The 21,589-nt window shown below is 45.8% G+C and overlaps 1 protein-coding gene across 1 annotated transcript; it reads left to right on the top strand.

Moving 5' to 3' along the window:
• Positions 1–6,926: 6,926 nt before the first annotated feature.
• On the top strand, positions 6,927–7,889 carry LOC149521230 (olfactory receptor 11A1-like). Its single transcript, XM_089774392.1, has one exon. The coding sequence runs from the start codon at positions 6,927–6,929 to the stop codon at positions 7,887–7,889; it is 963 nt and encodes a 320-aa protein (XP_089630518.1).
• The last annotated feature ends 13,700 nt before the right edge of the window (positions 7,890–21,589 follow it).

Genomic DNA, 21,589 nt, shown 5'->3' with positions numbered 1-21,589 from the left:
AACAAAAGTAGGACCATTAATGCAATATAAAATCACTTGTTTTGCCTACAGTCTTTGGAAAAGTATTTTTAAGATAAACATACAGGCTACGTCTACACTGGCATGATTTTCCGAAAATGCTTTTAACGGAAAAGGAAAGCATTTTGAAGCACTAGGAAAAGAGGAAAGTGATGAGAAATAATCAGAAATGATTCACTGAGGGCAAGTCATGCCTGACCAACCTGATTGCCTTCTACAACAAGGAAACTGGCTTTGTGGACATGGGGAAGTCAGTGGTTGTGATAGACCTTGACTTTAGCAAAGCTTTTAATACATTCTCCCACAATATTCTTGCCAGCAATTGAAGACACTATGGATTGGATAAATGGACTGTGAGGTAGATAGAGAGCTGGCTAGATTGTCCGGCTCAGCGGGTAGTGATCAACAGCTCAATGTCTGGTTGGGAGCTGGTATGAAGCGGAGCACCCCAAGGGCCGGTTTTGTTCAACATCTTCATTAATGACCAGGATGAGGGGATGGATTGCACCCTCAGCAAGTTCACAGATGACACTAAGCTGGGGGAGAGGTAGATGTATTGGAGGGCAGGGATAGGGTCCAGAGTGACCTACACAAATTGGAGGTTTGAGCCACAAGAAATCTGATGAGGTTCAACAAGGACAAGTACATTGTTACAGGCTGAGGACTGAATGGCTAAGTAGCAGTTCTGCAGAAAAGGAACTGGGGATTCCAGTGGACAAGAACCTGGAGATGAGTCAACAGTGTGTCTTTGTCACCAAGAAGGCTAATTGCATTTTAGGTTGCATTAGGAGGAGCATTGCCAGCAGATCCAGAGAAGTGATGATTCCCCTTTTTTCAGCTCTGGTGAGGCCACATCTGGAGTATTGCGTCCAGTTCTGGGCTCCCCATTACTGAAAGGATGTGGACGCATTGGAGAGGGTCCAGCGGAGGGCAACCAAAATGATTAGGGGGCTGGAGCGCATGACCTATGAAGAGAGCCTGAGGGAGTTGGGTCAGTTTAGTCTGCAGAAGTGAAGAGTGAGGGGGGTTTTGGTGGCAGCTGTGAAGTGTGTTCCAAAGAGGCTGGAGAGAGGCTGGTCTCAGTGGTGGCGGATGGCAGAACAAGGAGCAATGGTCTCAAGTTATAGCGGGGGAGACCTAGGTTGGATATTAGAAAAAACTATTTCCCTAGGAGGGTGGGGAAGTGCTGGTTGGGGGGGGGGGGTGAGATTATATGGGTGTCCGCACCGTCCCAAGCCCTGCATTGCTCTGCACACACAATCCTGGTTGTTCCTCCCCCACTTCCCCACAGCCTCTACACTGCAACACTTACCATCCCCCCCCCTCGCCATTTTCCAGGCCCGACAGCCTGACCCCTGCTCGATTCCTGACCCTGAGCGGGTTTCCCTCTGGCCAGGTCTCCCAAGATCGGCCCTCGTGTGAGGCCGCCCTTCCCACCCTCAGTGATATGGGGTGGGATTCACATTGAAGAGGCTTTTTTAAACTCACACAGCCATTAAACAACAGTTGGTGGGGCAACAGGTTGGCAGGAAAACGAGCACCTCTGCACATGTGCAGCTCCCACATCTGCAAGCGTTTCCTCTGCTCGTGGGTTCTCCCGCCAACAGCCACGGCACACAGAGCCTCCTCCCTTTGACGTCCCAGGGGCGTCTCATACCGCTCTTTGGCGCTAAAGCGCCATTTCATGGGGAGGAGGGGGAGCAGGACGTACCATTGTAGAGAAGCGTGGACGCGGGACCCGCACGCCCGCTCCTGGTGCACATCAACGGGGTACCCATACGTCTGCTCCTGGTGCACGTCAACGGGGCTCCTGCACACCCATTCCTGGTGTATGTCAAAGTGCACCCCCATGCCCACTCCTGGTGTATGTCAAAGTGACACCCATGGGATCCCAGTGAAAATAGCACCCCCATGTCTTCTCCCGCTCTCATAGACTCATAGGCTGTGTCTACACTGGCATGAATTTCCGGAAATGCTTAAAACAGAATACTATTCCATTTACAGATTTTCCGGAAAAGGAGCATCTACATTGGCAGGCTGCTTTTCTGGAAAAGCCCTTTTTCTGGAAAAGCGTCTGTGGCCAATGTAGACGCGCTTTTCTGGAAAAGACTACTGGGCTGTCTACACTGGCCCTTTTCTGCAACAGTGTTCCGGAATAAGGACTTATGCCCGAGCGGAAGCAGAATAGTTTTTCCGGAATAGCGCCTGATTTTGTACAGTAGAGCATCGTTGCTTTTCCGGAAATTCAAGGGCCAGTGTAGACAGCTCGCAGCTTATTCCGGAAAAGAGGCTGATTTTCCGGAATAAGTGGCCCAGTGTAGACACAGCCATTGACTTTAAGGTCAGAAGGGACCATTATGATTATCTAGTCTGACCCCCTGCACAGTGCAGGCCACAGAATCTCACCAACCCCTCTTAGAATAATCCTCTCACCTATATCTCAGATATTGAAGCCTTCAAATATTTTGAAGGCCCCAAGAAAAGTTTGAGGCGCAAGTAGAGTTGTCGCTCAACTGCCCTGTGGAAGGAAAAGGTCCAGGTAGGGATCCTCAGATTTTGGAAGTAAATGCAGAGTTGGAGAGAGAAGGGCTTTGGACTCTTCAGCCATGGGGTGCTGTTCTGGGCACAAGGATTGTGAGGAGGAGATTGCATCCACCTAACAAAGAAAGGGAAGCGCATCTTCACAGGCAGGCTTGCAAACCTAGTAAAGAGACTTCAAAGTAGGTTCATCAGGGATGGTGATCTAAGCCCGGAGGTACGTGGGGAAGATACACAAGGTGCATACAATTTTCATGGCTATGAATTTAGTAGGGTCCTAATTCTGATGTACAGAGATACAACTCTGCGATCTACTGTAACAATGACAAAGTGGCCTTCCAGGCGATCTGTTGCCAACAGGTTTGTAGATAACATGGCTGGATAATCATTTCTCAGTCCAGCATACACAGAGTATTTTCTTATGGTTGTTGGGTTTTTTGACAACCAGTAGAGCCAATGCACTGCAGAAAAATCTCCACCCAGTCCATGCGGCGTCGATAACTGTTCAGTCTATTTAGATGCCAACTGTATCCCAGACAGCAATGGTGGTAACAGTGTTTGATTAGTCTTGCTTGTTATCCTCTCCTATCATATGGCAACAAGAGGTTTTCTCTGTGAATGTGGAGGCCTGTGATTACACCTATGGAGGCTGAGATATTAAGGGATGGGGGAAATAGGTGCCTAATTCCCTTAAACTCCATTGAAACCCCCAGACCTGCTTTATTTTTATTGTTTGATCATTTTGATGGCTAAGATCAGTGCTTACTTTTAAGCTTTTTTTAGATTTATATCAATTAGGGATGTTGAATTGTGAGTAATTGCCTAATTGAATAGTCAGTGCACTTTGCATCGACTATTCCACGAGTCGGTAAGGCACCTGTGCCTCTGGAGTATAGCAACAGCCCTACAGTCTGTAAATAATACTTGCTGTGACTCTCCTACGGCTGTTGCTACACTTCAAAGGTGAAAGTTCCACATGGAGCCCGGGGCCAACTGGGGACTCCCCTGCTGACCCCAGGCTCAGTGAGGTGCTGCTGCTTTGAAATGCCACCGTGTCAGGCTTGTTGCGGCATTTCAAAGCGGCAACGCCACATGGAGCCTGGGGCCAGAAGGGGAGTTGCCAGCTAGCTCTGGGATACATGCAGCATTTCAAAGTGCCAGCACCATGTGGTAGAAGGTGTAAGTCTTTCGCCCATGTTCTTCATAGTGGTATAATTATCATATGATTATAACAGAATTATGAGGCCACTTGTGCACAGGGGATCATTGAAGGTGACATTGCAAAGTTATGATTTTCTGAATAGGATTATCCCATTGATATGTATGCCTCATGTCTGTGTCTGAAATGAGGAATATTGACAATGTGTCTGTATTTGCAATTTAGTTACACCTGAGTAACTCCCAATTGGCAAGATATTTTCATTGGAGATAGAGAGTTGGGAAGGGCCTGTTCATGTTAATGAGCCATTAGGGGAATCAATGAGACTTTGCAGATGTTTCTCTCCCACCAGGTTCGGCTGTCAGAGATACTTTAGAGAGTCTGCCAATAATGGTTGTTGTGACTCTCCAAGGGCAGGGGACCAGGCTGAATGATGCCGGACTCCGTCTTGGGACTTCAGTATTTTTCCACACCCTCGTTTGGGAATCAAGTCTGAAAACAAAGGGTTCTGGCCCATCCTCGCCCTACATAAGGCAGGGAGTGAGCTCATCGGTTGCTTTTTGTTCCCCACGCAAGAGGAAAAACCAGTGAAACACGGAATGAGCTGGGGGAACAGCTTGACCAAAACTAAGGGACGCTCAAGCCTGTGTCTGGAAACCTGAGAAATCTGAGCTGCAAAGCAAACACCACCTGTGCCTTGAGAGCCTGCCCGTCTGCCGGCTTCTTCTGTGAGGGTGAGGAGCTGCTCATTCCCCGTCAGTGTCACCAGCGTGTTATGCTTAGTTGCTGGTTTTGCTTATTTGCTGGTGAGCTGCTTTGCTCTGTTAGATAGCCTTTACAATCCACTTCAATCTTTTCTAGTTAATAAGCTTGTTTGTAGTTTAATCTACTGTGCCTTTAAAGTGAAGTGTCTGGAGGAAAATCTCAGCAGCTATGTCTACATTGGCATGATCTTGCACAAGAACTCTTTTGCGGAAGAGTTCTGGCCAGAAGAGAGTGTCTACACTGGCATGTGCCTTTGCACAAGAGATTCGCTTTTGCGCAAGAACATCCTTGCCAGTGTAGACGCTCTCTTGCACAAGAAAGCTCTGATGGCCATTTTAAACAGAGGGCTTTCTTGCACAAGAAATTCATGCTGCCTGTCTACACTGGCCTCTTGTGCAAGAAGAGTTGCACAAGAGGGCTTCTTCCTGAGCGGGAGCATCATAGTTCTTGCGCATGAAGCCCTGATTTCTTACATTAGAACATCCTATGAGTCATAACAGGGTGGTCGATAAAGGGCTTTCAGGTTGGCGCGGGAGCATCCAGACTAGCGCGCTGAGCCGACAAACAGCTGATCAGCTGTTTGTTGGCTCAGCGCAGCAGCCATGTAAATTTAAATCGCGGCTTCATTTCCCTTTGCCTACAACCCTCATCTGCATGGCTCCATTGAGGTAGCCATGTAGTTTAGACACAGCCTGTGTGTGCATGTGTGAGAGCCACAGAGACAGTATGTTTGTGCGCGACACACAGAGACAAAGTTGAGTTTGTGAATATGAGTGTGTGTTCTGGTGGCTAAAGAAGTGTTTGAGAGACCGTGTCTTTATCACACTTGCACCAGGAAGTTCAGACCAGACCAGCTGAGCACTCTGGATCCTGAGCCCCAGCCACTGTCCCAAGCTTTGCAGACACGGGGTACATGAGCAGGGGAAGGTGAGAAAGAGGAAAAGCTGACATGGGGGCAGGTGGAAGAGGCATGGGGAGGCAGAGCCTGTGCTAGATCTTAGCACTTAACCACATGGTTAATGAGCGTAGCAAGCAGGAAGCACCGACCCCTAGTAATTCTTTCAATAAATTCTTCAAAAACAACCACCCTCATCTGACTGTTATTTGTACGACCACAAATATTTGCTCCCAAAGTCTCCCTGCCCTTGCTGTCCATCCCTGCTCCCCTTTTTTACCCCATTGAAGTGAGCCCGTAATGGGCCCTCTGTCTTGGTGCCTGTTTCTCTAGACTTGTATGTTCCTGTCACACATTTATGTGGCACCGACGCCAATGCACCATTGCCACTCCTGGTATAGATCTAGTGTCTGTGGGCACAAAATAAGACAGTGGACGAAGAGATTAGCAGGTAAAATGTATCAGAAATGTGGAGGAGAAAATCAAGGAAGAGATGACAGGCTGATTAGCTCTGGCACTTTTCCATTAAGAGCAGGGCTGTGCTACTTCTACGTAAACAAATCTGTGCTCATAACATTTGGAGAAATGAACCAACTCAATGTTTGTCTCTTTTGATGACTTTTCCTGTTTATTTCACTTCCATTTCTTGATATGGGTTTGGCTTCGTATCTCACTTCTGCCTCCATAAATCCTGAAACCTGTTGCTATTTACCTACCGTTATCCGAAACCAGTGACGTGGTCTGTTTACAGTAGGGATTTTTTTTCTGTGTTTGACAATTTCTCAGCTGCATCTTTCAAATTGTGCAAAGTTTTCTTTTTTTTTATTTCAGTCTGCTGTGATTGGGGATAGCTGGAGAGACCTGCATGCAAGCCTTTTCCTTATCTTGGTTTTTGACTTATGGGGAATATCTGCAGTCAGCCTCTTATATGCACTTTCCTGCTCTGCTAGATTGAGAAAACTTGGATTGAACTCTTGTACTAATGACAGCAGTGTAGCCTGGGCAGTACAGGCTAGCTGCCCATAAACAAATCCCATCTGAGATCCCAGGTACATACACAGGTGTGTATCCCTGGCCACTGCCTCTCCTTCCCTGTTCTCATTGCTAATTTTACCCTGCTGGCTTGATCAAAACTAGTACATGTGACTCCAGGTGAAAATGATACCTCCAAGCTGAAGGTCAGATGAACCCATCTCTGAACTTTAATATCTTCCATTTCCAATCTTTATTACCTTCACTGATTCATATGAAACTGACATGATATTTTCAAATCCTAGCCTAAAAGACATTATTAAAAGTTAAAAAGGGCTGAAGGCAGTTAAGTGAGAAATTTATGTAAATTCATTTAGGTTAAAGGCTCTTAGTTCACCTATATTGGAAGCTCGACCTCTTAAAAGAATGAGTCTTCCTCTGCATAAAAAACTTTTACAGGGGAGAGATGCAGTGGAATGTGGTTATGGAGCCCAGATTTCTGGCCATGTAGCCAACAGCACAACCTGTCTGTGTTTGCTCACTGAATATCTGAGGTTTTTATGTTTCTAGATATGAATTATGGAGGAAGAAGAAGGAAGAAATAAAACACCCATCGTGGAACTGATCCTCGTAGGGTTTGGGGATATCCCTGAACTGCAGCCCCTCCTCTTCCTGGTGTTTCTGGTGATCTACATTGCAGCTGCATCTGGGAACCTCCTCATCATTGTGCTGGTGGTGGCTGATCGGCACCTTCACACCCCCATGTACTACTTTGTGGCCAACTTGTCCTCTGTGGAGATTTGCTACGTCTCCACCACCCTGCCCAGGCTGATTGGCAGTCTGGCGACTGGGGACAGAACCATTTCTCTTCAGAACTGCTACGTGCAATTCTATTTCTATAATATCTTCTCCACTGCAGAATGTCAGCTGCTCACGGCCATGTGTTATGATCGGTACCTAGCGATCTGCCATCCCCTCCGTTACCCTGCTCTGATGAATGGCAGGGTGTGTGCCCATATGGTTGCATGGTCCTGGATAATCAGCATTTTGTACTACATCATGATGCACAGCCTGGGTTCGCAATTAACATACTGTGGTCCCAAAGAATTTGACCATTTCTTTTGTGATTTTGCACCCACGAAGGGAGCATTCTGTGGCAACGCCGCAAACCTGACAATTCTGACAAATGTTGTGTCCATCATAGTGACAATTTTGATCCTTCTAATGACCCTGGCATCCTACATTTCTATCATCGTCTCCATCCTGAGAATCCCTTCCAGCATTGGGAGGCAAAACGCCTTTTCCACCTGCTCCTCGCACCTCATTGTGGTTGCTATTTACAATGTGTGTGTAATTACAATCTATGTGATTCCAGTGCTCGACCCTCCCACAATGCTGCACAAAATATTGTCTGTCTTGTACGCAGTCCTGATACCTTTGATCAACCCGGTCATCTACTGCCTGAGAAACAAGGAGGTCAATCAGTCCCTGAGAAAAGCTCTTCTGAAACTGGTTGCTTTCACACACAGGCATGGAGTTTGAAAGGACAAATTTTAGCCTATAGATGAACTGATTTATTTCCTTACACATAGAAATCTCTCTTGGTTCAAGTCCCACTGCCTTCCTAAGTTGCTCTTCACACCACCCCATCCCCCCGCCTTTTCCCTCACATCCTCTCACTTTGACTCTATGTTGTAGTTTTTACGGGAACTTCCAAAGGATAAAGCAATAAAAATAAAACTGAAAAAATCAACAAAAGAACCCATAAAATAAGAAATAATTAATAAGAGAAAATCTCTACTTTAAATTAATCCAGTAAATTACAGAAGTTGGCCAGAACAGACTCAGACCTGAGAGGTATGAGAGGCACATGGTAAACACATTTCACAGGGATTGTAACAGGACACCTTATTAACAGATATCTCAAGACCAACACACTCTGCACAGATAGCAGGAACAAACTGCCCCAGGTACAGGAGAGGGTCTAAAGTGAAAGCAGGACAGATAGGCTGTGTCTACATTGGCAAGATTTTGTGAAAAAGTGATTACTTTTGCGCAAAATCTTGCCGCAAGTCTACACTGGCCGTGAGTGATTGCGCAAGAACACTGATGTTATAATGTACGAAATTACATTACAGAGAATAAGCCCGCTTGCGCAAGTATTCTTGTGCAAGAGGCCAGTGTAAACAGGCAACGTTCATTTCTTGCGCAAGAAAGCCCGATGGCTAAAATGGCCATCGGAGCTTTCTTGCGCAAGAGAGCGTCTACACTGGCACGGATGCTTTTGTGCAAAAGCACATCTCTTGCACAAAAGCACATGCCAGTGTAGACGCTCTCTTGTGCAAATACTTTTAATGGAAAAACTCTTCCGTTAAAAGTATTTGTGCAAAATCTTACCAGTGTAGACGTAGTCAATAGTGATCAAATCCCCATGTACGAGGCAATGGTTAGATCTAGGTAGCATCAGAGGGGGTAACCGGATACATGAGGAGAGGTGCGTAACTTGGTTGTATCTCTGGGTAAAAGTGAACCCCAAAAAGTTATTGTTCTCTGGCTGAGGGGGCAGTCTCTTATCTCTGGCACTGACTGAGTTGAGTCCATCATCACGGGCATGTATTCTTAGTCTAGCTGTAGACAGCTGATACATGGAAGCTGTTATTGAGCTTCATCTACAATTATCCTGGCCTGGTATCATCAATCCTTCTCTGATTTTGTGTTCTTTGGGGGCTCTCTCAGATTCTCCTCTACGGGCTCTCTGTGCAAGCCAAGACGGCACCCAAAAGGAGCCTAGGTACACAACTGAATGGTTCTCATCATGGATGGAGCAGGAGGCCTATCAGGACAACTCACAGTGACACCTGACTGCTACACCTACCTGTGCATCATGTGTGCAATCCTGAAAAGACTGTCTAAGTGTGGGGGGGAAAGGCCTTTTCCACCTGCTCCTCCCACCCCTACTTTCTCACACTGTTCTTTGGGACTTTGATTGTTTGTGACATGTTGACAATGTCCAATTCATTGAGAGACCCAAAAAAATGGATCTCTCTCTTCTGTACAGTCCTAACTTGGCAGTCCCCATATCTATAGCCTGTAAAATACAAAGGAATTGAATTGGAATTGGTCCTGCCAATGGCAAAAAGAGTGGTGCATTAGTGTAATACAGATGTCTCCGGGGTCTTATTTTAAAATTTGCTTTAATAATTTATTTAGTTTGTTGCTGATGGTTATAAAATCCCATGTCTAAAAAACCCTTGCATAGATATTCAGAGGACCAATTAGCTTTACCATTAAATGCTTGGATACTTATATAATTCGTTACATAATTTCTACAAAAACAACCCCCCTTACATAAAATATATATTTGAATTTTAATTCTAATAGTGCAAATATTTGCTTCCAAAGTCTCCCTGTCCTTTCTCTCCATCCCTGCTCTCCTTTTATACTCCTTCCCTGTTGAAGAAAGTCCTTGATGGGACAACTTCCCTTTCTTCCAGACAGGGACATTCATTTGTCTAGATTTCTTCAGTTATGGCAATTTGATGAATAAGTTTTAAGAGAACCTTCAAACAAAAGTAGGACCATTAATATAATATAAATCACTTGTTCTGCCTACAGTCTTTGGAAAAGTATTTTTAAGATAAACATACAGTGAAATTTCACTGCAGCTGGCTGTAGATCATCAGTGCGAATGGTAAAGCAGCACGATGAAAATGAAAAAAATAAATCCACCGTGTTGGGAAGAATGGGTTTGCTTCCCCTAACCCAGAGGAAAGTGAATAACAGGAGATGGGTTACAGCCAAGTAGTGCTTCAATAGAGCAAGAAACGGCTCTCAGATTAGGAATGTAAGGATGGAGATATCGTGTTAGAGCAAAGATCTGTCTAGCACAGAATCCTTTCTTTCAACACAGCCAATGCTTCAGAGGGAATGCACAGAACACATTCCTTCTCAGACATTCCCGCTTGTGCCACACACAGGTTTAGGGACACGGTCCATGTCCAACCTGCATAACAGCCATGGATGGACCAGTTCTTCCTGAAGTTACCTAGTTTACAGGCTCCTTGCATGCATGTTTTAATTTTCACCGTGTAAGTTTCGTAACTTGTACAAATGATTGGAAAGAAACAAAAAAACTCTTTCTTCCCTCTATGTTGGTGCCTGTTTTTCTAGATTTCAATATTTCTGTCCTACATTTATGTGGCACCAATACCAATGTGCTATTGCCACTCCTGGTGTAGATATATTGTAGTGCATGTGGGCACTAAATAGGTCAGTAGATGCAGAGATTATCAGGTAAGATGTACTGGAAGTGCAGAGGGGAAAATCAAGAGATTTCAGGCTGATTGGCTCTGACACTTTTACATTGACAGCTGAGATGTTCTACTTCTATTTAAACAGAGCTGTTCATAAAATGTTCATAACATTTGGAGGAATAAACAATCTCCATTTCTCTCTCATTTTTTGTCTCATTCTGTTTCTACAGCTCTCCAATTTTTCATGGTTCTCTAGGCACTTTCTCCTTTCTGAATTCTTCTTTTTCTTTCGAAGAGCTTCTGGCCCATGAAAGCTCATCACCTAATAAACCATCTTGTTAATCTTTAAAGTGCTACATAGTTCTGACTTTTGTTTCTTTGTATGGGTTTGACTTATTATCTCAGTTCTGTCTCTGTAAATCCACATAAGCCTGATGTAATTTACCTACCACTGTCTGAGACCATTGATGTGGTCTGTTTTCGGTGGGGGTTTTCTGTCTGTTTCTCAGCTGTTGCTTTCAAGTGATGCACTTAATTTTATTTCAGTTTGCTGTGAGAGAGGATAGCGGAAAAGATCTTCATACAAACCATGGACTCTTTGTTTGGGCTTTTCTCTTAGGAGTATTTCTGTGCCTCACTGTCACCAGCCTCCCACATAGGAACTGTCCACTTCTCTGATCCCCTTGTCTTTTCCAGCTCACTGTGTCCCCCCAGCAGCCTGTCTACATCACTGTGGAAGCCATGAACCTGACATGCTGAGATGTTGGGGTCTTTAAATTGGCTGGGATCCTGTTGTTCAGGGATGAAGAGAAAATTGAGCCCCAGAAACTCCTCCAAATCCCGTACCGTAAAGAGGTCACAATCCAGCTGTCGAAGGTGGCCATATCAAACGCTGGGGAACGCAGCTGTGAATACTGGCGTGGTGAGAATGGAGCAGAGATGAGGGAGCTGGAGCACATAAGCTACAAGGAGAGGCTGAGGGATTTGGGCTTATTAAGTCTGCAGAAGAGAAGAGTGCGGGGGAATTTGGTAGCAGCCTTCAACTACTGTAAAGGGGGTTCCAAAGAAGCTGGACAGAGGCTTTTGCCATGGGTGGCAGATGACAGAACGAGGAGCAATGGTCTCAAGTGGCAGTGGGAGAGATCTAGGTTGGATATTAGGAGAAACTATTTCCCTAGGAGGGTGGCAAAGCACTGGGATGGGCTCCTTAGGGCAGCGGTGAAATCTCCACCCCTAGAAGTTTCTACGTCCCGGGTTGACAAAGCCCTGGCTGGGATGACTGAGTTGGGGTTGGTCCTGCTTTGGGCAGGGGGCTGGACTTGATGATGCCTGAGGGCTCTGCCAGCCCTGGGATTCTGTGATTCTATGATTCTTATTATTTCATTCATTTAGATAGTCAGAGAAGTCAGATGGTAAGAGGATGGAAATTGTTGCCAACCCTTTGGCTGCGTCTAGACTGGCATGATTTTGTGCAAATACTTTTAGCGGAAAAGTTTTTCTGTTAAAAGTATTTGCGCAAGAGAGCGTCTACACAGACACGGATGCTTTTGTGCAAAAGCACATCTTTTGTGTAAAAGCATCCATGCCAGTGGAGACACTCTCTTGCGCAAGAAAGCTTCGATGGTCTTTTTAGCAAGAAATTAACGTTGCTGTCTACACTGGCCGTCTTGCGCAAGGATACTTATCCCTGAGTGGGAGCATCAGAGTATTGGCACCAGAAGCCCTGATTTTGTACAGTACAAGGGTCAGTGTTCTTGCACAAATACTCATGGCCAGTGTAGACAGGTGGCAACATTTTGCACAAAAGCAGTCGCTTTTGCGCAAAATCTTGCCAGTCTAGACGCAGCCCTTGTGTTTGCATTTTATATCCCTCTTTCGATACCTGTACTGTTATCAATATCAAAAGAGACAGAGAAGCCTTGACACTGACAAGTGTACTGTGAGCCTCTTTTTCATGCCTGGGTTACACGGGAGCCCGTCACGCTTACCGGGGTGCCTGGGCGCCTGATGTTTTTAATATAAAAGGAGACCCTGAGTAACTCTGGGGTGATGTTGGATAGTTGGGGATGCCCAGTCCGCCCTCTTGCTGCAGTCCCTTGCTCCTCAAAGAATATACAATGGGGCCTCCACCCAACTGGCCCCTGTGCACACTTACTGGTGTCCCTTGGGATCCTCCAGCAATCAACTTATTCCAGGAATAATCCGGATCTGCCTCCAAAACAACCATCATAACTGACAGACATCGAACGGATTCAACTGGAAGTAACACCCCTTTACTTAACCATTTAAAGAAACAGGGTTTAACAGATTCAAAGTGAACAAAATCAATAAACAAAGGACACAGAAATAAAGGAAACGTGTCCAACTGGCATTGACCCGACCCCCAAGTATCCCACCCCGGCGTGTGCTTCCCTTGGGATTCCCTTGTTGGCCTGGGAGCGCTTGCAGGTCTGCAGCTGGTGTGGAGACAGCCCTGTGCAGATTCAGTGTGTCAGTCCATGCTGAGCAGTCAGCTGCAAAATCTGACTAGAGCAGGGGGCTGGACTTGATGACCTTCTGAAGTATCTTCCAGTTCTATGATTCTATGATAACAGGATGGCTTGAATAGTGATAGAAATGTAGCCGTGTTAGTCTGGGGTAGTTGAAGCAAAATGCAGGACAATGTAGCACTTTAAAGACTAACAAGATGGTTTATTAGATGATGAGCTTTCGTGGGCCAGACCCACTTCCTCATTTTTGATCTGAGGAAGTGGGTCTGGCCCACGAAAGCTCATCATCTAATAAACCATCTTGTTAGTCTTTAAAGTGCTACATTGTCCTGCAGGATGGCTTGAGATAGCATGATCTTGGTAACTAATTGACCATTCATTATCAGTGGGAAATAGGTCAATGGAGGGATGATAGGAGTTACTATAGAGAACTTCCTTTGTGTCTGGCTGGTCAGTCTTGCCCACATGCTCAGCTGATCATCATATTTGGGGTAGGGAAGGAATTTTCCTCCAGGGTAGATTGGCAGAGGCCCTGGAGGTTTTTCGCCTTCCTCTGTAGCATGGGGCACAGATCACAGCTGGAGGATTCTCTGAATCTTGGGGTCTTCAAAGTATTTGAAGGCTTCAATATCTGAGATATAGGTGAGAGGATTATTCTAGGAGGGGTGGGTGAGATTCTGTGGCCTGCACTGTGCAGGGGGTCAGACTAGATGATCATAATGGTCCCTTCTGACCTTAAAGTCTATGAGTCTATGAGCTCTGGGACTGGAAAAAGGCTCCACACCACAAATCTGGATCATTTGAGCAGATTCTCACCCAGAATGATGTTACCAGCCGTCTGGCAGTTTCTCAAGACACAATTTGCCTTTGCTTTGCAGCTTGGGATGCTCGGGTTTCCAGACACCGGGTGAGACACCTTTCACCTGAGTCCAGCCCTTCCCCCAGGTCAGTCTGTCTTCCTCAGCTCCTTCCCAGCATCCTCTTGTGTCGGGAGTGAAAATGGCTGATTTCACCCCCTGCTTATATAGCTCTGGCAAAGGGGGGATCCTTTGTTTCAAAATTGCTCCCAAGACTAGGGTCTGGAAAAACAATATCGGAAGAGGGAGCCCAGAGTCATGTTGTCTGATCCCCTGCCCTTGTGCACAACTGTTCATTGTGGTCTCTCTGGTGAATTCCAAGGAAGGCGCTCCCTCTGGGAGTTCGGCTTCTCCTGAGGCCTCTTTCTTTCCCCAGTGTCTCATTACAGGGTTCAGCGATCTGTCTGCACTGAAAGCCCCTTCCCCAGTGGGATACCGCTGTGTAAATACATTGGGAATTAAGATACATGCTCCTTATTCGTACTGAGAGATACAAAAATTAGACAGGAACACAAACCAGGTTAATCACAGTCAGCAAATTATAACCTTTCCAATGGCACCTTAAATATCCCATCAGACACCAGCAACTGTTCAGACTGGGGGTTTCCATGTTTTTCCATCAATTTTTCCCTTTAAAGAAGCTGGATTTTCAATAAAATGACCATTTTGTGTGGGTTTCTCAGAAAGGTTTCAGATTGTCATGGCGGAGCAGAGTCCAGTGTAATCCAGAAAACTGGGTAGATTATCAAGCTCGGTGATCAATGTTTATGTCTCAATGTCTAGTTGGCAGCTAATATCAAGGGGGTGATCTAGAGATTGATCCTGGAGCTGGTTTTACTGAAGAGCTTCATTTATGGACTGTATGAGGGGATGGACACTGAGCTGTGGGGAGAGGTTGATACATTGAAGGGGAGGGGGACTTTTGACAAATTGGAAGATTGGACCAGAAGAAATCTGATGAGGTTCGACAAGGACAAATGCAGAGTCCTACCCTGAATAGGATGAATCTACACTCCGGGGGGCTGACTGACTAAGAAGCAATCCATCAGAAAAGGACCTGGGGATTACAGTGGATGAGAAGCTGAATATGACTCAACTGGGTGCCTTTGTAGCCAAAAAGATTAACGTTCTATTACAGTGGATTAGGTGTGACATTATCTGCAGATCTTGGAAAATGGTTACTCCCCTCTGTTTGGCACTGGTGAGGTCACAGCTGCAGTATTGCATCCAGTTTTCGGTCCCCCATTACAGAGAGGACGTGGACAAACTGAAGAGAGTCCATCAGGGGTCAACTAAAATGATTCAGGGGCTGAGGCACATGACCTGTGAGGAGAGGCTGAGGGAACTGGGTTTATTTGGGCTGCAGAAAAGAAAAATGAGAGGAGATGTGATAGCAGCCTTCAACTACCTGAAGGGGTGTGTGTCAGGCGGAGATCACAGAAGACCCCTTTGTTTTGATGGCCGTTGTCCTGATTATCTCTCAGGTGCCTTCCTGCCTGTTTTCTGGGCCCCCTCCATCGTTCTGTCCTGCAGGGCCCAATATTCTTGTCTCCTTTAGACAAGGCCCAGGGTTGGGGATACCATTACACTGTGAAGCAATGCAGACACTGGACCACTTCAGCTCAGGGAGGCCACAGTTTGAAGGCACAGCAATCAGGAAACCATCCCCCAGAAGAGATCAAAACTCTGAAAAAGCTGTCTTTCTCTGTGTAAAAATGTACATTGTTTAGCTCAGGGAGGATACACCTCGAAGGCACAGCTCCCTGGAAACCAACCCCCAGAAGGGATCAAAACCCTGAATGAATTTACCTTTCTTTGTGTAAAAATGTGCACAGTCCAGGGTCACCCATTTACTCTCTTTCTCAATGACAGAGAGAGATGCACGATGGTTGCTCCCCCCCACACAGTTTCAAAGCCAGCTGAAGCTCCAAGGGTGATAGGTTCCCATTGATTTAATGGACTTGCCTCAAGAGTGGGAATATTTTGTTTGGTATCGATTTTCCAATGGAAATTCACCATGTCCAAATGGATTTCAGTAACTGGTGTTCTGGTTACCTGTCTTCATAAGGTCAATCACCCTTAGGATATACAGGACAAACAAGGCTGCTCCTAGGTGGTTGAGTTGATCACCAAGCCATTAGGTTTCCAGGGCACCAAAAATGGCTCACTGGCATATTTACAAGAAACAGATTGACACTTTATATTTCTAACTTCATATGCAATAATGCTACTGACACCATGATAGGATATACAGATTCTGCAGATTTGAATATTAAATTTGATGGGTTGCATGAGTTATTTTGTCCAAAGTATCTTCAAGTTATTCCTATTCATATTTGTAAGCCGATTTTCATTAGGAAGCATGAGGGACTGTCACATTTTACCCCATAAGCGCCGAGGAGTCCTGTGGCACCTTATAGACTAAGTGAAGTGCATCTGACGAAGTGGGTCTTTGCCCATGATAGTTTATGCTCCTACACTTCTGTTAGTCTATAAGGTGCCACAGGACTCCTCGCCGCTTTTGCAGATTCAGACTAACTGGCTACCCCTCTGATACTTCACCCCAGAGATCATTGCTAGTGGGTAGGACAGTGTACACTCTGAAGACAGTGTGTCCAAAACTTCACTTAGGCTTAGGTTTTACAACCACCCAGTGGCCACATTTCCACCACTTTACACTGGAATCCTATCAACGGTTACACTTACTTGCATGCCGCTAGCATCCATCCAAGACACATTTTCCAATCAGTGGTTTAGAGACAAGCCCTAGGATACAACCGGATTTGCTCCAATCCCACAGACAGAGATAAAAACCCACAGGATCTCTAGCCGGAATTCTTCTAACTTAAATACCCACCCTGCCAGCCCCTTACCACACAAAAATGCCCTGCTCTGTCATCCCTGCTGCCATGGCAGCCGCAGCACTCCCAGTGAGCCCCCCACAGGTGCAAGCAAGCCAGCAGCCAGCTCTAAGCCCCTCATTGGGGGTGGCGGAGAAGGCAACTCTTGTGGGTTGCTTCAGAGATCTTGTATCTCCTCAGTATCTGGCATGAGGAATCACATCTCCAGGTTCTCTGCACCAGATGATAAAACGTCGATGTGTACGGCCAGATGGCTTCCATTTTGGTGCAGAAAGGGCACAGCTATACTATGGACAAGGCCAGGGTGAAGATTAAGGCGCTCCCCAAGCCCTGCACCAAGGCAGGGAGAGAAGTTCTCAATCTGGAGCATCACCCCGGAGCTACTCCATCTACGCCCAGCTGGATGCCATCCTGGGAGTGGGACAGGTTGTCTCCCCTTCTCTTTTCATGACATGGCTGTCGTCAGCCTCCCAGATGGCAGGACTGTGGAGGCGGATGACGAGGATAACGATGAGGGCCAGTGCTCCTACCATGACCAGCGCTCCCACCAGGCCCACCAGCCAGGCGGTGGTTGTCAGCATGGAGCCAGTATCCTCCTTGCAGGATGTCTCTCAGGGTTCAGACGTTCCCAGAGAAGGCCTGTCAGGTTAGTTCCATTACCTTCCCTAGACAAACATGGGCGGTGAGGGGCTGCGTGCTCCTCACTTGGCCTTCTCAGCCCGAGGGCTCGACAGCCTGTGCACGTAGAGCGCCAGTAGAGAGAAGCGAGCCTCATGAAGCTGCCACACTGGAACCAGTCGCTCCTTCTCACAAGGGTTCTGCAGAGATCTGCCTTACACCTGACCCCGAGGGGGGACGCCTTCCCACTGCAAATCACCACTAAGGAGTGTGGGATCATGGAAACACACAGCACAGACTCATGCATGCACTTTAGGGGCAGCAGCCACTCCCAGGTAAACATGGCGAGGCAGAGGATGCTGGAGCCCCTGCATGGGAAATTGCTGGGTGGAAGGAAGTGGAGGGGGCACAAATAACACTCTCTCTGGCAAGTGACATCTGCCACTCACACACACCTTCCCAACACCTCCCCCCACCTCCTCCAGTGGCCAGGGATAGATGTTTTCCCTCTGTGGAACGCCACCAGTGCCAGACCCGGCATGTGCGCAGCACAGAGGGAAGCCGATCTGGCTGGCATCTTTCCATGGCAGGCTGCTTGTCATCCTCAAGAAGTGACACAAGGGCAGCCTGCATGAACTGTGCCAGGAGGTGCAGCAGGAAATCTAAGAGCCAGTGAGTGTTTGCAGCAAGTCTGGTTCCATGGCAGAAGCACTATGGTGGCCGCAAGGGTAACCAGAGCACACGGTGTGGTGTCTGCTGTTTCTGAAGGTGGCAGGCAATGTTGAAGTGGAGACCATTTAACAAGAAGCTACGGGGGAGGGGGGGGGAGGCTTTAAATTCAATTCAGGCTCCAATGAGTGTGGAGAGGCCATTTAAATCTAGCTCTGCACTATTTCAATAGAGATTTGTAGTGTGGGCACATTATTTCAAAATAGTAATTTCAAGAGTTATTATTTGGAAATAACTTATTTTGAAATAAACTTGTAGGGTAGATCTAGCCTCTGTGTCTAGCATCCGTGTTGGAACTATGCCTCTGGTCCATGTGCAGCATGGACGGGTGACAGTAGTAGCAATCCTTCGATGTTCTCCTTTTGACAGATGTATTTTAGCACACATTTTATTGAGAAACTACAGAGTTTTGAGAGTGTACAATGGACCTGATTAACAATAATGAAAAGAAAGGAGTTACACCAGGGAACAATTTGGTCCGTGCTATTGAAAACTCACTGCAACTTACTTTCAATATTTTAGAAGGCATGATGCAATCAAGGTTGCTGTTAATTAATACCCAAATGTCCTCATTGCAAATTGTCTATCCCGGTGGGACATATTAGTGAAGACACAGTTTTGAGTCTATCCAGGAATTCTTGGGTTGTGTTAATAAATAGTTATTTAAATTCTGAATTCCCCAGCTCTTGTAAACAGGAGAGCTCAAGCAACTTGGAACACTCGGACGGGCTTTTCACTGACATGAATCCAGGGGCTTTTGCTTCAGTATCATAAAAACGTGATGACACTTTGGCCTATTTCCTACTGGACTTGTGTTAGAACTATGGCTACAGCTCCTGGCCTTAGATACTTGGGAGTAACAGTGTAACACCAAATAAACTTTCAATCATACTTATTAACCAGCAGGGCATTTTTGTGTTAAAAGACATTCAGAAATTCCTGATTCTTTATGGCTGAGATTTTCAAACAAACCGAAAGAAATTAGACAATTCTCACTGGAAATCAATAAGACTTGACCTTCTAATTCTCATAGGTCACTTTAAAATCCAATGTGGTTGGATGGGTAAACATCAAATCATGTTTATAAACAATGTATTTCTGGATGACAAGATACCAACACCGGGCAGCATGGGTAAATAATTGTGTACTCTCTGAGGCACAAACCCTTTCTCATTTGCAAGGTGTTCCAGAGTCATTTTGGTCTGGGTAACATCGCCTATTATTTTGTGGCACATACACACCTATGTTACTGTCGTACCTCGGTGCCTTCGTACCTTGGTACCTTTGGTGGTCTGGACTGTCAGTGTCAGCGTCATTTGGTCAGGGTCGTCCTGGCGCGCTCCTGGCAGGACCTCTACTCCATCGGTGATAAACTTTCGGCTGCGTGCGTAACAATCGGCGCTCCCTTTATCTAGAGTGTTAGACCCCATGCACTTGGGTCAACACAAGAGATCTCTGAGAGGCCCCAGAAATGACAGACGCAGGCAAGGTTTGAAATCAATTGAACAGGTTTATTGTCAAATGTGAAGCTCTACCAGTTGGTAACAGAGATCAGTACAATGTTACGCCACTGGGCACTATGGCCCGCGTTGACAAGGTACCAACACCAGGCAGGCCTATTGCCATAGAACAGATATTAACAGCAGTTAGTCAAAGTTAAGCTACTGTGCATTCTGTAAATTTAGGCAATGACACCTGCCGTTCAGGCGCCTAGTGCGCCCCCCCTGAAGGTCGGCCAGAGAGCACCCTCTGTGGTGTCCTTTTATAGACAGGTACAAACAACTTACATCATTTCTTTACGTACCAGGTTACCACCCTCTGTTGCCTAGTTACCACCCCTCACCTTACGGAAGGGGGGCTTACTTACTATCCTTCATGCTGTCATTCTCGACCCGGTCCTGAACGTAGGTCCGTATATACATTAGTTTTTAGGGAGCCTTTGTACCAAGACATTTCTTATTAAGATGTTCCGTTACTCCCCTTTGGCTCACAGTCTGTACCCCGTGCCTCCCTGTGTCCTTCCATGCTCGACCTAACTTACACAATTACACAGTTATCAGTAGGGCCTCTTTCTTGCCTCCTGTTACTGAACCAAAGTTTTGCTCACTAGATTGCAGGCCTGTTGCTGTTTTCATGTTACAGGCCTCTATTTAGGCCTGCTGATTCCATGTTACTGACCCTCAACTTACTACAGTTACCAGCTTCACATAAAATTGCCATTCCATAACAAGTTCATAATCCCAATGCATGACCCTTTAGGACACATAAAATCAGCTGACATATGCAAGTGGTAATCATCAGGGTATTTCTTAACTAGATGACCTATATATGGACTTGGATCTGTTTATCGCAGTTGAATGACAGTTGTTTTCCATTAGTTTAGGTCAGAACAAAACTGGACTATTGACTTGAGAGAACTTTTCACAGAATTAAATATTTTTAGGTCAGTAGGGAAGACCGAAAATGCAGTGCATGAACTCTTCATATCTCTCAGGATATTTGATAGAAGGAGCAGCGTTAGAATACATCTGACAATAGAGTATCAGTGTGAAAAGAAAAGCAGTGTAGTTAAACAGGAATGATCTGATTTAGAAAAGGGAAATATCTTCCCGAGAATTCATTGAGTTACAAAGAATATGTTTGCTTGTTCAATTGAGGGCAAAAGTAAATGTAGATAGATAGTGTGAGTCTGCACCTGATGTTCTTCATAGTGGTATTATTAGCATATGACCATAATATAATCATAAGGCATTTTTTGCAAAGTGGATCATTTAAGATGTCATTGGATCATTGAAGGGGACATTGGAAAGTATGATTTGCTGTATGTGATAATCCCATTTGCGTGCATGGCTCATGGTTGTATCTGAAGTGATGAATATTGACAATGTGTCTGTATTGCCAACGTAGTTACACCTGGGTAGCTCCGACGAGGCGAGTTGCTTTCATTGGAGATAAGGAGTTGGAAAGGGCCTATTCATATTAATGAGCCATTGGGGGAATCAATAGGCCCGAGGAGAAGTTTATCTCTGACCAGGTTAGGCTTCCAAAGACACTGTGGAGAGCCTGTAAATAATGGCTACTATGACTTTCCAAGGGCAGGGCTCCAGGACAAATGGGCTACGTCTAGACTGGCATGAATATCCAGAAATGTTTTTAACGGAAAAGTTTTCCGTTAAAAGCATTTTCGGAACAGAGCATCTAGATTGGCACCGACGCTTTTCTGCAAAAGCACTTTTTGTGGAAAAGCGTCCGTTCCAATCTAGATGCGCTTTTCTGCAAAAAAGCTCCAATCGCCATTTTCACAATCGAGGCTTTTTTACGGAAACAAAACTGAGCTGTCTACACTGGCCCTTTTGCGCAAAGTTTTGTGCAAAAGGACTTTTGCCCGAACGGGAGCAGCATAGTATTTCCAAACGAACACTGACAATCTTACAT

This window comes from Pelodiscus sinensis, chromosome 30 (genome assembly GCF_052426305.1).
Source record: "Pelodiscus sinensis isolate ZL-2025 chromosome 30, ASM5242630v1, whole genome shotgun sequence".
Taxonomy (NCBI): Eukaryota; Metazoa; Chordata; order Testudines; family Trionychidae; genus Pelodiscus; species Pelodiscus sinensis.
Note: the sequence above shows the minus strand (reverse complement) of the source record. Positions and strands in the feature narration are given on the sequence as shown.

What these genes read in the sequence shown, in the direction of transcription:
- LOC149521230 (XM_089774392.1), top strand. Translation starts at nt 6,927, where the DNA reads ATGGAGGAAGAAGAAGGAAGAAATAAAACACCCATCGTGGAACTGATC.